Source organism: Cyclopterus lumpus, chromosome 7 (genome assembly GCF_009769545.1).
Source record: "Cyclopterus lumpus isolate fCycLum1 chromosome 7, fCycLum1.pri, whole genome shotgun sequence".
Classification (NCBI taxonomy): Eukaryota; Metazoa; Chordata; class Actinopteri; order Perciformes; family Cyclopteridae; genus Cyclopterus; species Cyclopterus lumpus.
In genome coordinates this window covers 19,814,226-19,836,127 of record NC_046972.1, presented here as the reverse complement: position 1 = coordinate 19,836,127, position 21,902 = coordinate 19,814,226, and the positions used below count along the sequence as shown (strand labels likewise).

The window sequence follows — 21,902 nt, the reverse complement described above, 5'->3', positions numbered from 1 at the left end:
ATGTTAATAATATTTGAATGGCTCGTTATTTTCAGCGTAGTGTTTTAGTCCCCCCGTTTAGTTGATTTTCTTTCGTCATGTTTTGTTATAAATAAATGTGACTGGTTCTTTTAAGAATTTGTTCTTGTCCTTGTGTTAATTACGTTGATGTGACTATGCATTGTCCGTTAATGACGCAGCATGCCGTCATGCGTGTACTTATGGATCTGCACTCTGCATTTAGTGTATTTGTAGGTGTTGCATTTTTATTTCACTTGTCAAATATGAGGTGTTTACACAAAACAAATAATAACCTGTAGCTGTGTCATCATAATGAGGTGATTAGGGTGTTCAGCTCTAGCAGAGACGGCACAGAAGGCCTGGGTCCGAAATGCACGGCCGGCAAACCTTTCCAATGCAAGGGTTACCAGGTTGTTCAGACAGGGTAGTGGTGGTTGTTTTGGTTCTGGTAGTTGTTGTGGGATAGTCAAAGCAATTAAAATATTGTATCAAGACCAAAATGTGTTGGCAGCGTTGGATGTAGGCTCTTTCACTAGCACAACTGTAAAAAGTATGTGTGTCATAAGGGTTGGTGTAATGCCCATTGAGCCGTCTATTACAGAGGTTTCAAGAATGTGTCCTGGTAATTCTGGGAAATTTTGTGGAATAATCACAGCAATCAAAGTCATATCTTAAGGCTAATTTGGCAGCTTTGCATGTAGGCTATTCCAGCCCAATCTCTCTCCCTCTCTCCTGTTGAGGCTTCAGTCGTACTACTTTGAATAGTCATGTGAATGTGTGGCTGCTGGAGGATAACAGAGCACCATTTGGACTGCTCACATATTCTACCTAGGAGTTGTTGGTGGGCACTGCAGTTGGGGCAGTCCTGTTGCTCTAAAAATACATACCCTTTCCCTCTCAAAGACCGCATGGCACCTTTTTTTATCGTCACAGCAAACACGCCAAATAAAAGTAGCAACATCTGTAGTTGAAAACACCAATTCATTCCTATATAATATAATATAATATATCATGAATAAAAGGTCAACTTGATTAATATCTCTGTGGAGAACTCAATCCAAATGCTTCTTCACATCCAAGAATGACAAGTAGAAAGCGTAGTTAATTCTTTCTACAGGGAAGCCGACGCGTGGTGTGTGTTTTATTGCACTTTATTAAAATATTTTTTTTTGCATTCAACGAGATTCTCCGTTGGTTGATAATTGATGCTCTAATTCATACCTTAATTTAAATTGCTATTTCATTAGTGCCAGTTGGACAATTTGTCTCCACAGTATAAACAGTATTAAGTAGTTTTTTGGGTAGAGCGTAGGTGGAGGCAGAATAATTCTCATGTCAGTTAACGCTTACGAGCAAGTACATAGACCAGTAACAAGTACAAAGAACAGGCCACCACATAATATAAGAAGTATAAAGACCAAGTTACCACAGAATATAAGAAGTACAAAGAACAGGTTATCACAGAATATAAGAAGTACAAAATTACCACAGAATATAAGAAGTACAAAGAACAGGCCACCAAGAAGTACAAAGAAGAGGTTACCACAGATGTTGTTTTGCATATATTTATTAATCTCCTGGAGTCTAGTAGCAACTGACCGGGAACTACAGGTAAAAAACTGCCTTTTATTTGACCATGCCTTATAATGATGTTAAAGACAAACAACTGGTCAAAGAGAAGAGAACAATCTTTAGGTACTTTTAGGCAGAGCAAGACGAGAATAAATGTATTATGTTGTTGTGCATATAAGTTAAAAGGTCATTTGGTTTTCACCTCAAATGGTCATCAGGGCAGAAGTAGTAAAAAAATAAAATAAATTGAAAACATGGTACTCTGTGAACATAATATATCGTTAATTATTTTTGCACAAAATAACAAAAAACAAAAAAAAATAACTGAATATTAATATATAGGAAAAAGTACACAATAACCATACAAATCACATCACTCAGGACAATAAAATCTGATCAAGATCTCGTGTTGAGATCATCATGACATGACACAAATTATTGAGACAAAGTAACAATACATATTAAGAACAAGGCTAGTTTCCTTGTTGAAATAAGGAACAGCATTTAAGGCACATCTAATTACACAGTGGTTTGAAAAGTCTCTAACAATAACAAATAGACTTCACATGCAATTTCTATGGGCAGCTGTGGGTGTTGGCTATCTTTTGTCTGGGCTCTGGATATGGATGATTTCAAGGGATAGTTCTGTGTACAGGGAAACTACTCCCTCATCAGCTACCTTCGCTCTCTCGTATCCCAGGGTGTGTAGAAATATTTTGTTCATGATCCAGACAGTAATTAGTTATTGACATTTGTGAACGTTGACTGTACAAACTAAAGAAATTGTACTATTATTTCTACAGATTTTCATCCCCTTCCCACTATGGAAACCACCCTAAATCAAGTGACTCCGTCTATAAACAAACATCCACCTCACACCAAACCTTGTCCCAGACCATCAATATCTACTTCATCCAACATCCCAGACAATTCTGTGTTACAAAGACTGGTGGGATTCATGCCAAACCTGATGCCCCGAGTTCCTTTTACAGTTGTGCCAATGGCATCACCTGGATCCTTAACTGCCCAACAAATTTGGTCTTTCAAGATAGCTGCAAATGCTGTAACTGGCCCTAAACAATTGACAAGCCCTATTCCTGTTATAGCAATGGTCCCTTACTCCAATAACAATATACAAGGTTGACGTTAGGAACTTGATCAGTAGCCTGCACTGCCATGTCTCACATGCTCTGAGACCTGATGATCTCACACATTGGAACAACAATGTGCCATCCATTAAAACAACATGATGGTGTGTCTTGTTGACGCAAAGCACCACTTGGAACTACGGAAAAACAGTCACACATGCCCTGAGTGGATATAAAACACTCAAACAGTAATGCAAATGAGTTTTCATATGTAAAACACCAAATGATAGAATCTAAAGATTTAATGAATCAGATCACTTATTTTTCATTATTAGCATCTGACCTGCCTAAGATTAAGCTTAGGGCTTGAAAGGGAAAAATATAAGTGCCAGTACTCCCCTTATTCACATGTTGGCTTGTGTACAGGACGCCATCTGAATACCAGTCCAAAGCATTTTTGGTTAAAAAAAAAAAGTGTCATACACAGCGCTGTGCCATCAGTGTCTGATTTAATATATTCAATTCAGTTTATGAACATAGACTTATTAATTATTGAATATTTTGTTTTTTTAAATTTATTCTAATTTTAATTTTCGTTTTTTTCAAATCTCACGTACCCCCTGGACTGCCTGCACGTACCCCCATTTGAGAACCACTGTTCTATAGTATGCCGAAAATACTCCAATCAGTGAGCAACACTAGACATCTGACTTTACACTTTACACTTTTATGGATAATTAACGCACAGGTTTGTGGTATCAATGATTGATGCCAGGATACCAACAGTAATTGCAGTATTTTTTAAGGACCACATTTGTTTTGCAGTGTTAGATGTAGGATATTTCAGCCCTCTCTCTCCTCTCCTGTAGAGTCCAGCAAATAATGAACATAACAGGTTCAGATAAACTGAGAGTTACAGCCATAACATGCCAGTTCATTTATTGCCAGTTACTATTAAGACTCCCTGATGACATGATTTGCGGTATGTTAAATACACAATTATTAAAGACAAAGTTACAATACAAACACATAATCTACCGCTCTCCTGTTGAGGCTTCAGTCGTACTACTTTCAATAGTCATATGAATGTGTGGCTGCTGGAGGATAACAGAAGGTGTGTCTTGTTGACTAGTACGACTATTCAGTCGTATACTAGTACGACTATTCAGTCGTACTACTTTCAATAGTCATATGAATGTGTGGCTGCTGGAAGATAACAGCACCATTTGGACTGCTCACATATTCTACCTAGGAGTTGTTGTTGGGCACTGCAGTTGGGGCAGTCCTGTTGCTCTGCCACTGGCCAGCTGTTGGGCTTATTATAAAAAACGTTTATATTGTGTTTTTCATTTTCACAAACAGCAGATAGGCAAACAGCAACCAATAGAGAACAACCAAACATAGATCAACCCCCACCCCCCTCCCCCCCCCAAAAAAAGACATGCCATTATAAGTCTGGTATATCGGTGATATTTTATTGATTTATTATTTCGTCATTATATTGAGCAAGTTAGGATTTTTGTACTTAGAGACAGCACATGAATACATGAATGCAATATGCAACATCTGTGTCATAATGTCAGACAAATCCATTCACCAAAGGTTAAACATAAACCAAAGAGAACACAAACATACGATTAAATACCCCAATAATTACATAGGCCTAAATCATATACAACGATCATGGAGTTAAGTAAGGCATTTCAGATAAATTGACATATCTATGGGGTATTTCTCATGACTTTCATGAGAAAGGTTTCCGTTATGTGTAGTGGTAGGTTAATAAGGATGTCTGGGATAGTCACAGGCATTTATGGATTCTACATACACCAAATTTGATGGGCATTGTAGGATGTAGGTTATGCCACCTGAACAGCTTAAAAACGAATGTTGGTCATGAGGGTTGGTATATTGCCCATCTGTTCTTCCGTGACAGTCGTTTGCGTTTGGGGATGCGGTAGTTTGAGCAGGATAGTCACAGGCATTTATGGATTCTACATACACCAAATTTGATGGACATTTTAGGATGTATGTTATGCCACCTGAACAGCTTAAAAACGAATGTTGGTCATGAGGGTTGGTATATTGCCCATCTGGTCTTCCGTGACAGTCGTTTCCGTTTGGGGATCCGGTAGTTTGAGCAGGATAGTCACAGGCATTTATGGATTCTACATATACCAAATTTGATGGGCATTTTAGGATGTAGGTTATGCCACCTGAACAGCTTAAAAACGAATGTTGGTCATGAGGGTTGGTATATTGCCCATCTGGTCTTCCGTGACAGTCGTTTCCGTTTGGGGATACTGTAGTTTGAGCAGGATAGTCACAGGCATTTTTGTATGGTGCATACACCAAACCTGCTGGGCATGGTTGGACAAAGGTGTATCCAGCTACACATTGGTAAAATGAATGTTGGTCAACGGGGTTAGCGTAGTTCCCATCCGCTCTTCCATGACAGGGGTTTAAAGGAAATAATGGATTTCCTGTCACAAGGCCAGGTAAACCTAAAAGAATTAGTCAGATTTGTGTTAATACTTCTTTCTGAAAGAGCACATATTTGCACTTTGCATATCGAAAATGTATAAATGTAATAAAAAGGGATTACATTAAAGATAATGACATTGAATCACCACTACCCCATACCTTGCTGGTTTTCTAATTGTTGAGTTAAGGACATCATTTGTTGAATAGTAAGACTTTTAATTATGAATTATACATGTTATAAACTTACCCAAGCTGGCGATGATCACACAGAGACCTTCAAAGTGACAGACTGGTTAGTATCAGGTTTAAACTCAGCTTAACAGGGGACTGTACCCATAAGCGAGTTCAACATACCCAGGCTATGTTTTGGTTATCTGGTTAAACTAACCCTAACAACCGCGATCCCAATAAGATGGTTATCTACTCTGTAAATCAATCCAGGGTTTCTTAATCTGGTTATGAGTGTGTTCACATAAAAAGAGGCGGTGTTTGCAGCATCTGACCAATCACCACAACGGACAAGTCTGCCGTCAGCAGAGCGAAGACAAAATTATAATATCGGACTAATACGTTGAAGTTAAACACGTAATTCACTGTTAAGGTAACAAGGTTTAAACTGACAAACGAAGGAAGACCAGCCAGCCAGAAAATGCCTACTGTATTAATGCGTACATTAACAGATCTATGATATTACTGCTTGAAGCAGTGATATTCTAAATCAGTTTATTTACACATTCACACAGTTCTGCGACTTCTTGCCATCGGTCTTTTTTTGCATGTATCTGTTTAAACTGTTACTTTTAGTCTAAATTCATGACTTTAACTTCTTCCTAATTGTCTATTAATAATATACAATCCATGACCGAGCTTTGATTGGTCAGGAGGTGCTGCTTTTATACGAGTTGACCTCCTATCTTTAACATCACCTTCTCCGGAGCGAGTTAGGTGTTTAGCATAAGTAACCATGGCAATCAATGCAGGTAAGAAGTGAACCTCTGTCATGGAACTAAAAACCCAGACCAAACACTGAAGTTACCTAACACACCCTCTACCCTGCACAGCACAGGCCCAAGGTCAGTCCACCCAAAAATTAACAAAAGAAAAAGAAAACATAGGTATGATAACGATGTGTGGATTATCAAGAATATAGATTGAATTACATTAACTGTAACTATTATTTGAGTGGCAAAAACATAGGTAAACAAAATTAAGTGCAAGCAAAAGAGTTGTTTAAGACCATGTTGATCTTCAACAGATACCATAGACCACTGGAAGTAAGTTAAAAAATAGCTTGTTGTGATTTGGGGCCTTACCTGCAGTTAGAGTGAGCTTGCACATTTTGACACTATGGGTGTAAGCAGAAACAGAAGCATTTGATTAATGTGCAGCGGAAACAAATATGAAAACAATTATTAACAAGTCAAACAAATACTCATCCTGAGCCAAATATTTATAAATTGGTCCCACAAATTGTTTTTATTTCAAGTCAAGAAAGTGTGTCACTTTCATATTCGGTGATGTGTCCAGCAGTGCCAATAGGCAGTTTGTGGCTTTTAAAGTATTGGAAAAACTGGTGTATTTTAGCATATAAGATAACGCCAACAGCCACTGTCAGCCCCCATCAAAATATGTAAGGAATATTCTCAATTATCACCTTGATAAACATTCAAATTTTACAATTAAGTGAACTGAAATGAGAGAAAAAATTTACAATACAGCTATCGAATGCCTAAAGTATAGGTAGAGAGTAGGAAGGACTCAGCATCTTCCAACACATACAAAATCCCTTTATTTGATATATGTATAGCAATATACACTGCAACACAAGCAAAACAGTGAAAAAGTGGTTTGTTAAAATCGTAGTAAAAGTTATACTTACAAATGGTGAAAGAAGTAAACACTGTCTCTCTGCTGTGACTGATGACTGACAGATGTCTCTCTGCGATGCTTTAAATGGGTATGAAGCTGACGAGGTGTGGCAATAAAGTACGTCACAATGTTCCAATTTTGCAATTGTCCACCGATGGAAACTGGCACAGAATAAAAGTGGTTATCACAGTTGTGACTCATTGTTTATTTCAAAGGGTTACTAAAGTCACAATGATTGGATATTTTCAGATGTGGGTAAATGTTGGTATTATATGGGTTGATTGATACAACAAAAGGACAAATAACCTTTTTTTATTATAATGTCACATTGGCAGCTGTCGATTGCTTTATTTCCTGCAGAAAACTCATTATTCATACTGAGTGACCATGAAAATAAAGATACTCGCCTAATGTAAGATAAAAGTAATGCAATAAACAACAAAGTACAGCTTTCAAGAAAAACGTTTACACATGAGTGGGAACAGATATATGTAATACAACATTATGATACGATGTAAGGTTTATCAAAATACACAAATTGTTGAGACACAGTAACAATACATGGACAGAACAAGGCTAGTTTCCTTGTTGAAATGAGGAAGAGCATATAAGGCACATCTTAATTACACCTTAATTAAAAGTTTCCCAGAAGGAAACAAACCAATTTCACACCCAATTTTAATTAGTAGCTGTGGGTGTGGGCTTTCTGACGTGCACAGTTGTAAAGCATTCTTGGCCCAGCAGGGTTGGCATGAGCCCCTTTAGATTTTTAAATAATCTGTGGGTAATAATGTAGGACATTTACAGCAATTGAGAGGAGTTGTGGTGGTGGGAGCTGTCATGAGATAGTCACAGCAATTGCATACATATACTGTATCTCCTTACATTATGTCTTTGACCTCATTTTAGACTTATTATGCTGCACGGTGGTGTAGTGGCTAGCACTGTCACCTCACAGCAAGAGGGCTGCGGGTTCGATTCCCGGTCGGAGCGGTCCTTCTGTGTGGAGTTTGCATGTTCTCCCCGTGGCAGCGTGGGTTCTCTCCGGGCTCTCCGGCTTCCTCCCACAGTCCAAAGACATGCTGCAGGTTAATTGATCTCTAAATTGCCCATAGGAGTGAATGGTTGTATGTCCCTACATGTGCCCTCGATGGACTGGCGGCCTGTCCAGGGTGTCCCCTGCCTTCGCCCTATGTCAGCTGGGATAGGCTCCAGCACCCCCGCGACCCTAATGAGGATAAGTGGTATTGAAAATGGATGGATGGATGGATGGTTTTTAAGTTTGATAAAAGTGTAAATAAATCGATCAAATGACGGAAATGGAATCAGCGTCTGCAGAGTTGTGATTTTTTTTAAACGTGTAAGTTGAGAAACAGAGTCCTGTAACATGGCACAGAATATAAGAAGTACAAAGACTAAGTTACCACAGAATATAAGAAGTACAAAGAACAGGCCACCACAGAATATAAGAAGTACAAAGAACAGGTTACCACAGAATATAAGAAGTACAAAGGAGAGGTTACCACAGATGTTGTTTTGCATATATTTATTAATCTCCTGGAGTCTAGTAGCAACTGACCGGGAACTACAGGTAAAAAACTGCCTTTTATCTGGTCAAAGAGAAGAGAACAATCTTTAGGTACTTTTAGGCAGAGCAAGACGAGAATAAATGTATTTTGTTGTTGTGCATATAAGTTAAAAGGTCATTTGGTTTTCACCTCAAATGGTCATCAGGGCAGAAGTAGTAAAAAAAATAAATAAATTGAAAACATGGTACTCTGTGAACATAATATATCGTGAATTATTTTTGCACAAAATATATTCTATTAATTCATTGCTCCAGAGAAAACGTAACAAAATAACTGAATATTAATTATATAGTAAAAAAAAAACACACAATAACCATACAAATCACATCACTCAGGACAATAAAATCTGATCAAGATCTCGTGTTGAGATCATCATGACATGACACAAATTATTGAGACAAAGTAACAATACATATTTAGAACAAGGCTAGTTTCTTTCTTGAAATAAGGAACAACATTTAAGGCACATCTAATTACACAGTGGTTTAAAAAGTCTCTAACAATAACAAATAGACTTCACATGCAATTTCTATGGGCAGCTGTGGGTGTGGGCTATCTTTTGTCTGGGCTCTGGATATGGATGATTTCAAGGGATAGTTCTGTGTACAGGGAAACTACTCCCTCATCAGCTACCTTCGCTCTCTCGTATCCCAGGGTGTGTAGAAATATTTTGTTCATGATCCAGCCAGTAATTAGTTATTGACATTTGTGAACGTTGACTGTACAAACTAAAGAAAGTGTACTATTATTTCTACAGATTTTCATCCCCTTCCCACTATGGAAACCACCCTAAATCAAGTGACTCCGTCTATAAACAAACATCCACCTGGGGCTGCAAGGTGGTGTAGTGGCTAGCACTGTCGCCTCACAGCAAGAGGGCCGTGGCTTCAATTCCCGGTCGGAGCGGTCCTTCTGTGTGGAGTTTGCATGTTCTCCCCGTGGCAGTGTGGGTTCTCTCCGGGCTCTCTGGCTTCCTCCCACAGTCCAAAGACATGCTGCAGGTTAATTGATCTCTAAATTGCCCATAGGTGTGAATGTGAGAGTGAATGGTTGTATGTCCCTAAATGTGCCCTCGATGGACTGGCGGCCTGTCCAGGGTGTCCCCTGCCTTCGCCCTATGTCAGCTGGGATAGGCTCCAGCGCCCCCGCGACCCTAATGAGGATAAGCGGTATTGAAAATGGATGGATGGATGCAATTTCTATGGGCAGCTGTGGGTGTTGGCTATCTTTTGTCTGGGCTCTGGATATGGATGATTTCAAGGGATAGTTCTGTGTACAGGGAAACTACTCCCTCATCAGCTACCTTCGCTCTCTCGTATCCCAGGGTGTGTAGAAATATTTTGTTCATTATCCAGCCAGTAATTAGTTATTGACATTTGTGAACGTTGACTGTACAAACTAAAGAAATTGTACTATTATTTCTACAGATTTTCATCCCCTTCCCACTATGGAAACAACCCTCAATCAAGTGACTCCGTCTATAAACAAACATCCACCTCACACCAAACCTTGTCCCAGACCATCAATATCTACTTCATCCAACATCCCAGACAATTTCTGTGCTACAAAGACTGGTGGGATTCATGCCAAACCTGATGCCCCGAGTTCCTTTTACAGTTGTGCCAATGGCATCACCTGGATCCTTAACTGCCCAACAAATGTGGTCTTTCAAGATAGCTGCAAATGCTGTAACTGGCCCTAAACAATTGACAAACCCTAGTCCTGTTAAGCAATGGTCCCTTACTCCAATAACAATATACAAGGTTGACGTTAGGAACTTGATCAGTAGCCTGCACTGCCATGTCTCACATGCTCTGAGACCTGATGATCTCACACATTGGAACAACAATGTGCCATCCATTAAAACAACATGAAGGTGTGTCTTGTTGACGCAAAGCACCACTTGGAACTACGTAAAAATAGTCACACATGCTCTGAGTGGATATAAAACACTGAAACAGTAATGCAAATGAGTTTTCATGTGTATAACACCAAATGTTAGAATCTAAAGATTTAATGAATCAGATCACTTATTTTTCATTATTAGCATCTGACCTGCCTAAGATTAAGCTTAGGGCTTGAAAGGGAAAAATATAAGTGCCAGTACTCCCCTTTTTCACATGTTGGCTTGTGTACAGGACGCCATCTGAATACCAGTCCAAAGCATTTTTGGTTAAAAAAAAAAAGTGTCATACACAGCGCTGTGCCATCAGTGTCTGATTTAATATATTCAATTCAGTTTATGAACATAGACTTATTAATTATTGAATATTTATTAAATATTTTGTTTTTTAAAAATGTATTCTAATTTTAATTTTCTTTTTTTTAAATCTCACAAACCCCCTGGACTGCCTGCACGTACCCCCATTTGAGAACCACTATTCTATAGTATGCCGAAAATACTCCAATAAAATTTGTAGTGAAACATTATAGGGTTAAGGAGGTGCATTTCTATATATTGACCACAGTGATCTGTTACAGTGCTTTCCTGTGTTATTCAACACCTATTGTATTGCTCTATAATATAATATAGAAGGCATACAGCCTGTAATCAACACCAGGCAGCCAGCTATTCATTCAGGCTTTAGGAGCAGTGTCCCAGTCAGATTGAGAGACATATTCTGAATTAAAAGATACTAGAAGATATTGTGTTTGTGGCCAAATGTTTCATGTGATTTGACTTAAAAATACCCAATTTTGGACCCTTACTATTACTATAAATAACACCCAAGATACTTAAAAAGTAGCTATAGTTAATCAATTCTTTTTATCATTTACATATATCACATTTCTTTATTCTCTGGAAATGTTTGCCCTGTAAAATAATATTCTGTAAATCAAAAGAGCAGATTCAGAACATTTAAAAATAATATGTTACTGATTATATTTGTTCTTAAATGAATTACAACACTCCCGTTAGTTGTAATTGTCCCAGAAGCTTTTATTGAGGCGACTTCATTATTAACAATTACAAGTCCCAACTTAATTTAACAAGTTTTTTTCAACTGGAATCCAATTAAGTTGTATGCTAAAATATGCTAATAATTTGCTAAATCACATTAAGTGGTCCTCATTTGGATTTGAACTCCACATCAGTAAAGTCATAGACTGCACCTTGCAGACAGAATTTACTCAAAACCAATTCTGTGGAAGTTAGGTGTCGGGAACAATTTTTTTCTAACAAGTCAGTTAATCAGTGAGCAACACTAGACATCTGACTTTACACTTTTATGGATAATTAACGCACAGGTATGTGGTATAATATCACTGATTGATGCCAGGATACCAACAGTAATTGCAGTATTTTTTAAGGACCACATTTGTTTTGCAGTGTTAGATGTAAGATATTTCAGGCCTATCTCTCCTCTCCTGTAGAGTCCAGCAAATAATGAACATAACAGGTTTAGATAAACTGAGAGTTACAGCCATAACATGCCAGTTCGTTCATGGCCAGTTACTTTTAAGACTCCCTGAGTTCAATAAATATATGTAAACATGACATGACATGATTTAAATACACAATTCTTGAGACAAAGTTACAATACAAACACATAATCTACCTCTCTCCTGTTGAGGCTTCAGTCGTACTACTTTGAATAGTCACATGAATGTGTGGCTGCTGGAGGATAACAGAGCACCATTTGGACTGCTTACATATTCTACCTAGGAGTTGTTGTTGGGCACTGAAGTTAGGGCAGTCCTGTTGCTCTGCCACTCTACACTGCCACTGGCCAGCTGTTGGACTTATTATAAAAAAGGTCTATATTGTGTTGTTCATTTTCACAAACAGCAGATAGGCAAACAGCAACCAATACAGAACAACCAAACATAGATCAACCCCCCCCCCCCGAAAAAAACGTGCCATTATAAGTCTGTTATTTCGGTGATATTGATTATTGATTTATTATTTTGAGCAAGTTAGGATTTTTGTACTTAGAGACAGCGCATGAATACATGAATGCAATAGGCAACATCTGTGTCATAATGTCAGACAAATCCATTCAACAAAGGTTAAACATAAACCAAAGAGAACACAAACATACGATTAAATACCCCAACAATTACATAGGCCTAAATCATATACAACGATCATGGAGTTAAGTAATGCATTTCAGATAAATTAACATATCTATGGGGTATTTCCCATGACTTTCATGAGAGAGGTTTCCGTTATGTGTAGTGGTAGGTTAATAAGGATGTCTGGGATAGTCACAGGCATTTATGGATTGTACATACACCAAATTTGATGGGCATTGTAGGATGTAGGTTATGCCACCTGAACAGCTTAAAAAAGAATGTTGGTCATGAGGGTTGGTATATTGCCCATCTGGTCTTCCGTGACAGTCGTTTCCGTTTGGGGATCCAGTAGTTTGAGCAGGATAGTCACAGGCATTTATGGATTCTACATACACCAAATTTGATGGGCATTTTAGGATGTATGTTATGCCACCTGAACAGCTTAAAAACGAATGTTGGTCATGAGGGTTGGTATATTGCCCATCTGGTCTTCCGTGACAGTCGTTTCCGTTTGGGGATACGGTAGTTTGAGCAGGATAGTCACAGGCATTTTTGTATTGTGCATACACCAAACCTGCAGGGCATGGTTGGACGTGGGTTTTTCCAGCTACACAGCTCAAAAAAGAATGTTGGTCATGAGGGTTGCTATAATGCCCATCTGGTTTTCCATGACAGTAGTTTTCGTTTGGGGATCCGGTAGTTTGAGCAGGATAGTCACAGGAATTTATGGATTCTACATACACCAAATTTGATGGGCATTTTAGGATGTAGGTTATGCCACCTGAACAGCTTAAGAAAGAATGTTGGTCATGAGGGTTGGTATATTGCCCATCTGCTTTTCCATGACAGTAGTTTCCGTTTGGGGATCCGGTAGTTTGAGCAGGATAGTCACAGGCATTTATGGATTCTACATACACCAAATTTGATGGGCATTTTAGGATGTATGTTATGCCACCTGAACAGCTTAAAAACGAATGTGGGTCATGAGGGTTGGTATATTGCCCATCTGGTCTTCCGTGACAGTAGTTTCCGTTTGGGGATACGGTAGTTTGAGCAGGATAGTCACAGGCATTTTTGTATGGTGCATACACCAAACCTGCAGGGCATGGTTGGACGTGGGTTTTTCCAGCTACACAGCTCAAAAAAGAATGTTGGTCATGAGGGTTGCTATAATGCCCATCTGGTTTTCCATGACAGTAGTTTCCGTTTTGTGTACCGTTAGTTTGAGCAGGATAGTCACAGGCATTTATGGATTCTACATACACCAAATTTGATGGGCATTTTAGGATGTATGTTATGCCACCTGAACAGCTTAAAAACGAATGTTGGTCATGAGGGTTGGTATATTGCCCATCTGGTCTTCCGTGACAGTCGTTTCCGTTTGGGGATACGGTAGTTTGAGCAGGATAGTCACAGGCATTTTTGTATGGTGCATACACCAACCCTGCAGGGCATGGTTGGACGTGGGTTTTTCCAGCTACACAGCTCAAAAAAGAATGTTGGTCATGAGGGTTGCTATAATGCCCATCTGGTTTTCCATGACAGTAGTTTCCGTTTTGTGTACCGTTAGTTTGAGCAGGATAGTCACAGGCATTTATGGATTCTACATACACCAAATTTGATGGGCATTTTAGGATGTAGGTTATGCCACCTGAACAGCTTAAGAAAGAATGTTGGTCATGAGGGTTGGTATATTGCCCATCTGCTTTTCCATGACAGTAGTTTCCGTTTGGGGATCCGGTAGTTTGAGCAGGATAGTCACAGGCATTTTTGTATTGTGCATACACCAACCCTGCAGGGCATGGTTGGACGTGGGTTTTTCCAGCTACACAGCTCAAAAAAGAATGTTGGTCATGAGGGTTGCTATAATGCCCATCCGGTTTTCCATGACAGTAGTTTCCGTTTGGGGATCCGGTAGTTTGAGCAGGATAGTCACAGGCATTTATGGATTCTACATACACCAAATTTGATGGGCATTTTAGGATGTATGTTATGCCACCTGAACAGCTTAAAAACGAATGTTGGTCATGAGGGTTGGTATATTGCCCATCTGGTCTTCCGTGACAGTTGTTTCCGTTTGGGGATACGGTAGTTTGAGCAGGATAGTCACAGGCATTTATGGATTCTACATATACCAAATTTGATGGGCATTTTAGGATGTAGGTTATGCCACCTGAACAGCTTAAAAAAGAATGTTGGTCATGAGGGTTGGTATATTGCCCATCTGTTCTTCCATGACAGTAGTTTCCGTTTGGGGATCCGGTAGTTTGAGCAGGATAGTCACAGGCATTTTTGTATTGTGCAAACACCAAACCTGCTGGGCATGGTTGGACGTGGGTTTTTCCAGCTAGACATTGGTAAAATGAATGTTGGTCAACAGGGTTAGCGTAGTTCCCATCCGCTCTTCCATGACAGGGGTTTACAGGAAGTAATGGAATTCCTGTCACAAGGCCAGGTAAACCTACAAGAATTATAGTCATATTTGTGTTAATAGTTCTTTCTGAAAGAGCACATATTTTCACTCTGCATAACGAAAATGTATAAATGTAATAAAAAAGGATTATATTAAAGATAATGACATTGAATCACCACTACCCCATACCTTGCTGATTCTCTAATTGTTGAGTTAAGGACATCATTTATTGAATAGTAAGACTGTTAATTATGAATTATACATGTGATAAACTTACCCAATCTGGCGATGATCACACAGAGACCTTCAAAGTGACAGACTGGTTAGTATCGGTTTTAAACTCAGATTAACAAGGGACTGTACCCATAAGTGAGTTCAACATACCCAGGCTATGTTTTGGTTATCTGGTTAAACTAACCCTAACAACAACAATCCCATTAAGATGGTAATCTACTCCGTAAATCAATCCAGGGTTTTTTTAATCTGGTTATGACCGTGTTCACATAAAAAGAAAAAAATGTTTGCAGCATCTGACCAATCACCACAACGGACAAGTCTGCTGTCAGCAGAGCGAAGACAAAATTATAATATCGGACTAATACGTAGAAGTTAAACACGTAATTCAGTGCTAAGGTATCAAGGTTTAAACTGACAAATGAAGGAAGGACAGCCGGCCAGAAAATGCCTACTGTGTTAATGCGTACATTAACAGATCTATGATAGTACTGCTTGAAGCAGTGATATTCTAAATCAGTTTAGTTCAGGAGGCGCTGCTTTTATACGAGTTGACCTCCTATCTTTAACATCACCTTCTCCGGAGCAAGTTAGGTGTTTAGCATAAGTAACCATGGCAATCTATGCAGGTAAGAAGTTAACCTCTGTCATGGAACTAAAAACCCAGACCAAACACTGAAGTTACCTAACACACCCTCTACCCTGCACAGCACAGGCCTAAGGACATTCAAGCCAAAAAATAACAATAACAAAAGTATTATAGTATTATAACGCTGTGTGGATTATCAAGAATATAAAGTGAATTACATTAACTGTAACTATTATCTGAGTGGCAAAAACATAGGTAAACAAACCAATATTACAATAATGTTAATATAAATTCATTAATCCACTAAGCATTTTGCTTTTAGGCAAGTGCAAGCAAAAGAGTTGTTTAAGACCATGTTGATCTTCAACAGATACCATAGACCACTGGAAGTAAGTTAAAAAATAGCTTGTTGTGATTTGGGGCCTTACCTGCAGTTAGAGTGAGCTTGCACATTTTGTCACTATGTGGGTAAGCAGAAACAGAAGCATTTGATTAATGTGCAGCGGAAACATATATGAAAACAATTATTAACAAGTTAAACAAATACTCATCCTGAGCCAAATATTTATAAATTGTTCCTGCAAATTGTTTTCATTTTAAGTCAGAAAACCTGACAGCATAATACACAAACTTGCTGCATCGTCTTTAGAAAGTGTGTCACTTTCATATTCTGTGGTGTGTCCAGCAGTGCCAATAGGCAGTTTGTGGTTTTCAAATTATTGGAAAAACTGGTGTATTTTAGCATATAAGATAAAGCCAACAGCCACTGTCAGCCCCTACCAAAATATGTAAGGCATATTCTCAATTATCACCTTGATAAACATTCAAAATTTGACAATTAAGTGAACCGAAATGAGAGAAAAAATGTACAATACAGCTATCGAATGCCTAAAGTATAGGTAGACAGTAGGAAGGACATAGTGGTACTCAGCATCTTCCAACACATACAAAATCCCTTTATTTGATATATGTATAGCAATATACACTGCAACACAAGCAAAACAGTGAAAAAGTGGATTGTTGAAATCGTAGTAAAAGTTATACTTACAAATGGTGAAAGAAGTAAACACTGTCTCTCTGCTGTGACTGATGACTGACAGATGTCTCTCTGTGATGCTTTAAATGGGTATGAAGCTGACGGGGTGTGGCAATAAAGTACGTCACAATGTTCCAATTTTACAATTGTCCACCGATGGAAACTGGCACAGAATAAAAGTGGTTATCAGAGTTCACAGTTGTGACTCATTGTTTATCTCAAAGGGTTACTAAAGTCACAATGATTGGATATTTTCAGATGTGGGTAAATGTTGGTATTATATGGGTTGATTGATACAACAAAAGGACAAATAACCTTTTTTTATTATAATGTCACATTGGCAGCTGTCGATTGCTTTATTTCCTGCAGAAAACTCATTATTCATACTGAGTGACCATGAAAATAAAGATACTCGCCTAATGTAAGATAAAAGTAATGCAATAAACAACAAAGTACAGCTTTCAAGAAAAACGTTTACACATGAGTGGGAACAGATATATGTAATACAACATTATGATACGATGTAAGGTTTATCAAAATACACAAATTGTTGAGACACAGTAACAATACATGGACAGAACAAGGCTAGTTTCCTTGTTGAAATGAGGAAGAGCATATAAGGCACATCTTAATTACACCTTAATTAAAAGTTTCCCAGAAGGAAACAAACCAATTTCACACCCAATTTTAATTAGTAGCTGTGGGTGTGAGCTTTCTGACGTGCACAGTTGTAAAGCATTCTTGGCCCAGCAGGGTTGGCATGAGCCCCTTTAGATTTTTAAATAATCTGTGGGTAATAAAGTAGGACATTTACAGCAATTGAGAGGAGTTGTGGTGGTGGGAGCTGTCATGAGATAGTCACAGCAATTGCATACATATACTGTATCTCCTTACATCATGTCTTTGACCTCATTTTAGACTTATTATGGTTTTGAGTTTGATAAAAGTGTAAATAATTCGATCAAATGACGGAAATGGAATCAGCGACTGCAGAGTTGTGATTTTTTTTAACGTGTGAGTCGAGAGACAGAGTCCTGTAACATGGCACAGAATATAAGAAGTACAAAGAACAGGCCACCACAGAATATAAGAAGTACAAAGACCAAGATACCACAGACTATAAGAAGTACAAAGACCAAGTTACCACAGAATATAAGAAGTACAAAGAACAGGTTATCACATAATATAAGAAGTACAAAGAACAGGTTACCACAGATGTTGTTTTGCATATATTTATTAATCTCCTGGAGTCTAGTAGCAACTGACCGGGAACTACAGGTAAAAAACTGCCTTTTATCTGGCCATGCCTTACAATGCTCTTAAAGACAAACAACTGGTCAAAGAGAAGAGAACAATCTTTAGGTACTTTTAGGCAGAGCAAGACGAGAATAAATGTAATTTGTTGTTGTGCATATAAGTTAAAAGGTCATTTGGTTTTCACCTCAAATGGTCATCCGGGCAGAAGTAGTAAAAAAATAAAATAAATTGAAAACATGGTACTCTGTGAACATAATATATCGTGAATTATTTTTGCACAAAATATATTCTATTAATTCATTGCTCCAGAGAAAATGTAACAACATAACTGAATATTAATTATATAGTTTAAAAAAAACACACAATAACCATACAAATCACATCACTCAGGACAATAAAATCTTATCAAGATCTCGTGTTGAGATCATTATGACATGACACAAATTATTGAGACAAAGTAACAATACATATTCAGAACAAGGCTAGTTTCTTTCTTGAAATAAGGAACAACACTTAAGGCACATCTAATTACACAGTGGTTTAAAAAGTCTCTAACAATAACAAATAGACTTCACATGCAATTTCTATGGGCAGCTGTGGGTGTGGGCTATCTTTTGTCTGGGCTCTGGATATGGATGATTTCAAGGGATAGTTCTGTGTACAGGGAAACTACTCCCTCATCAGCTACCTTCGCTCTCTCGTATCCCAGGGTGTGTAGAAATATTTTTTTCATGATCCAGCCAGTAATTAGTTATTGACATTTGTGAACTTTGACTGTATAGACTAAAGAAAATGTACTATTAATTCTACAGATTTTCATCCCCTTCCCACTATGGAAACCACCCTAAATCAAGTGACTCCGTCAATAAACAAACATCCACCTCACACCAAACCTTGTCCCAGACCATCAATATCTACTTCATCCAACATCCCAGACAATTTCTGTGCTACAAAGACTGGTGGGATTCATGCCAAACCTGATGCCCCGAGTTCCTTTTACAGTTGTGCCAATGGCATCACCTGGATCCTTAACTGCCCAACAAATGTGGTCTTTCAAGATAGCTGCAAATGCTGTAACTGGCCCTAAACAATTGACAAGCCCTATTCCTGTTATAGCAATGGTCCCTTACTCCAATAACAATATACAAGGTTGACGTTAGGAACTTGATCAGTAGCCTGCACTGCCATGTCTCACATGCTCTGAGACCTGATGATCTCACACATTGGAACAACAATGTGCCATCCATTAAAACAACATGAAGGTGTGTTTTGTTGATGCAAAGCACCACTTGGAACTACGTAAAAATAGTCACACATGCCCTGAGTGGATATAAAACACTCAAACAGTAATGCAAATGAGTTTTCATGTGTAAAACACCAAATGTTAGAATCTAAAGATTTAATGAATCAGATCACTTATTTTTCATTATTAGCATCTGACCTGCCTAAGATTAAGCTTAGGGCTTGAAAGGGAGAAATATAAGTGCCAGTACTCCCCTTATTCACATGTTGGCTTGTGTACAGGACGCCATCTGAATACCAGTCCAAAGCATTTTTGGTTAAAAAAAAAAAGTGTCATACACAGCGCTGTGCCATCAGTGTCTGATTTAATATATTCAATTCAGTTTATGAACATAGACTTATTAATTATTGAATATTTATTAAATATTTTGTTTTTTAAAAATGTATTCTAATTTTAATTTTCTTTTTTTTTAAATCTCACAAACCCCCATTTGAGAACCACTATTCTATAGTATGCTGAAAATACTCCAATAATATTTCTAGTGAAACATTATAGGGTTAAGGAGGTGTATTTCTATATATTGACCTGAGTGATCTGTTACAATGTTTTCCTATGTTATTCAACACCTATTGTATTGCTCTATAATATAATATAGAAGGCATACAGCCTGTAATCAACACCAGGCAGCCAGCTATTCATTCAGGTTTTAGGAGCAGTGTCCCAGTCAGATTGAGAGACATATTCTGAATTAAAAGATACTAGAAGATATTGTGTTTGTGGCCAAATGTTTCATGTGATTTGACTTAAAAATACCCAATTTTGGACCCTTATTATTACTATAAATAACACCCAAGATACTTAAAAAGTAGCTATAGTTAATAAATTATTTTTATCATTTACATATATCACATTTCTTTATTCTCTGGAAATGTTTGCCCTGTAAAATAATATTCTGTAAATCAAAAGAACAGATTCAGAAAACTTTAAAATAATATGTTACTGATTATTTTTGTTCTTAAATGAATTACAACACTCCCGTTAGTTGTAATTGTCGCAGAAGCTTTTATTGAGGCAACTTCATTATTAACAATTACATGTCCCAACTTAATTTAACAAGTTTTTTTCAACTGGAATCCAATTAAGTTGTATGCTAAAATATGCTAAAAATTAGCTAAATCACATTAAGTGGTCCTCATTTGGATTCGAACTCCACATCAGTAAAGTCATAGACTGCACCTTGCAGACAGAACTTACTCAAAACCAATTCTGTGGAAGTTAGGTGTCGGGAACAATTTTTTTCTAACAAGTCAATTAATCAGTGAGCAACACTAGACATCTGACTTTACACTTTTATGGATAATTAACGCACAGGTATGTGGTATAATATCACTGATTGATGCCAGGATACCAACAGTAATTGCAGTATTTTTTAAGGACCACATTTGTTTTGCAGTGTTAGATGTAAGATATTTCAGGCCTATCTCTCCTCTCCTGTAGAGTCCAGCAAATAATGAACATAACAGGTTTAGATAAACTGAGAGTTACAGCCATAACATGCCAGTTCGTTCATGGCCAGTTACTTTTAAGACTCCCTGAGTTCAATAAATATATGTAAACATGACATGACATGATTTAAATACACAATTCTTGAGACAAAGTTACAATACAAACACATAATCTACCTCTCTCCTGTTGAGGCTTCAGTCGTACTACTTTGAATAGTCACATGAATGTGTGGCTGCTGGAGGATAACAGAGCACCATTTGGACTGCTTACATATTCTACCTAGGAGTTGTTGTTGGGCACTGAAGTTAGGGCAGTCCTGTTGCTCTGCCACTCTACACTGCCACTGGCCAGCTGTTGGACTTATTATAAAAAAGGTCTATATTGTGTTGTTCATTTTCACAAACAGCAGATAGGCAAACAGCAACCAATACAGAACAACCAAACATAGATCAACCCCCCCCCCCCCCCCCCCCCCCCCCCCCCCCCCCCCCCCCCCCCCCCCCCCCCGAAAAAAACGTGCCATTATAAGTCTGTTATTTCGGTGATATTGATTATTGATTTATTATTTTGAGCAAGTTAGGATTTTTGTACTTAGAGACAGCACATGAATACATGAATGCAATAGGCAACATCTGTGTCATAATGTCAGACAAATCCATTCACCAAAGGTTAAACATAAACCAAAGAGAACACAAACATACGATTAAATACCCCAACAATTACATAGGCCTAAATCATATACAACGATCATGGAGTTAAGTAATACATTTCAGATAAATTAACATATCTATGGGGTATTTCCCATGACTTTCATGAGAGAGGTTTCCGTTATGTGTAGTGGTAGGTTAATAAGGATGTCTGGGATAGTCACAGGCATTTATGGATTGTACATACACCAAATTTGATGGGCATTGTAGGATGTAGGTTATGCCACCTGAACAGCTTAAAAAAGAATGTTGGTCATGAGGGTTGGTATATTGCCCATCTGGTCTTCCGTGACAGTCG

At 38.0% G+C, this 21,902-nt stretch overlaps 1 protein-coding gene across 1 annotated transcript; it reads right to left on the bottom strand.

Moving 5' to 3' along the window:
- Positions 1–4,114: 4,114 nt before the first annotated feature.
- Positions 4,115–7,082, bottom strand: LOC117733365 (chondroitin proteoglycan 2-like). The gene is made up of 4 exons (XM_034536959.1): positions 7,024–7,082; positions 6,458–6,489; positions 5,392–5,418; positions 4,115–5,164 (listed from the first exon to the last, which is right to left on the bottom strand). Exons 2-4 carry the CDS (start codon positions 6,480–6,482, stop codon positions 4,440–4,442), a joined length of 777 nt encoding a protein of 258 aa, XP_034392850.1. The 5' UTR covers positions 6,483–6,489; positions 7,024–7,082; the 3' UTR covers positions 4,115–4,439.
- Between the last annotated feature and the right edge of the window lie 14,820 nt (positions 7,083–21,902).

Bases quoted from the DNA above. Each gene is read 5' to 3' on its own strand.
- LOC117733365 (XM_034536959.1), bottom strand. From the start codon at position 6,482: ATGTGCAAGCTCACTCTAACTGCAG. The intron at 5,419-6,457 runs GTAAGGCCCCAA...GTCACTTTGAAG, and splicing joins CAAGCTCACTCTAACTGCAG to GTCTCTGTGTGATCATCGCC. The intron at 5,165-5,391 runs GTAAGTTTATAA...TAATTCTTTTAG, and splicing joins TGTGATCATCGCCAGCTTGG to GTTTACCTGGCCTTGTGACA.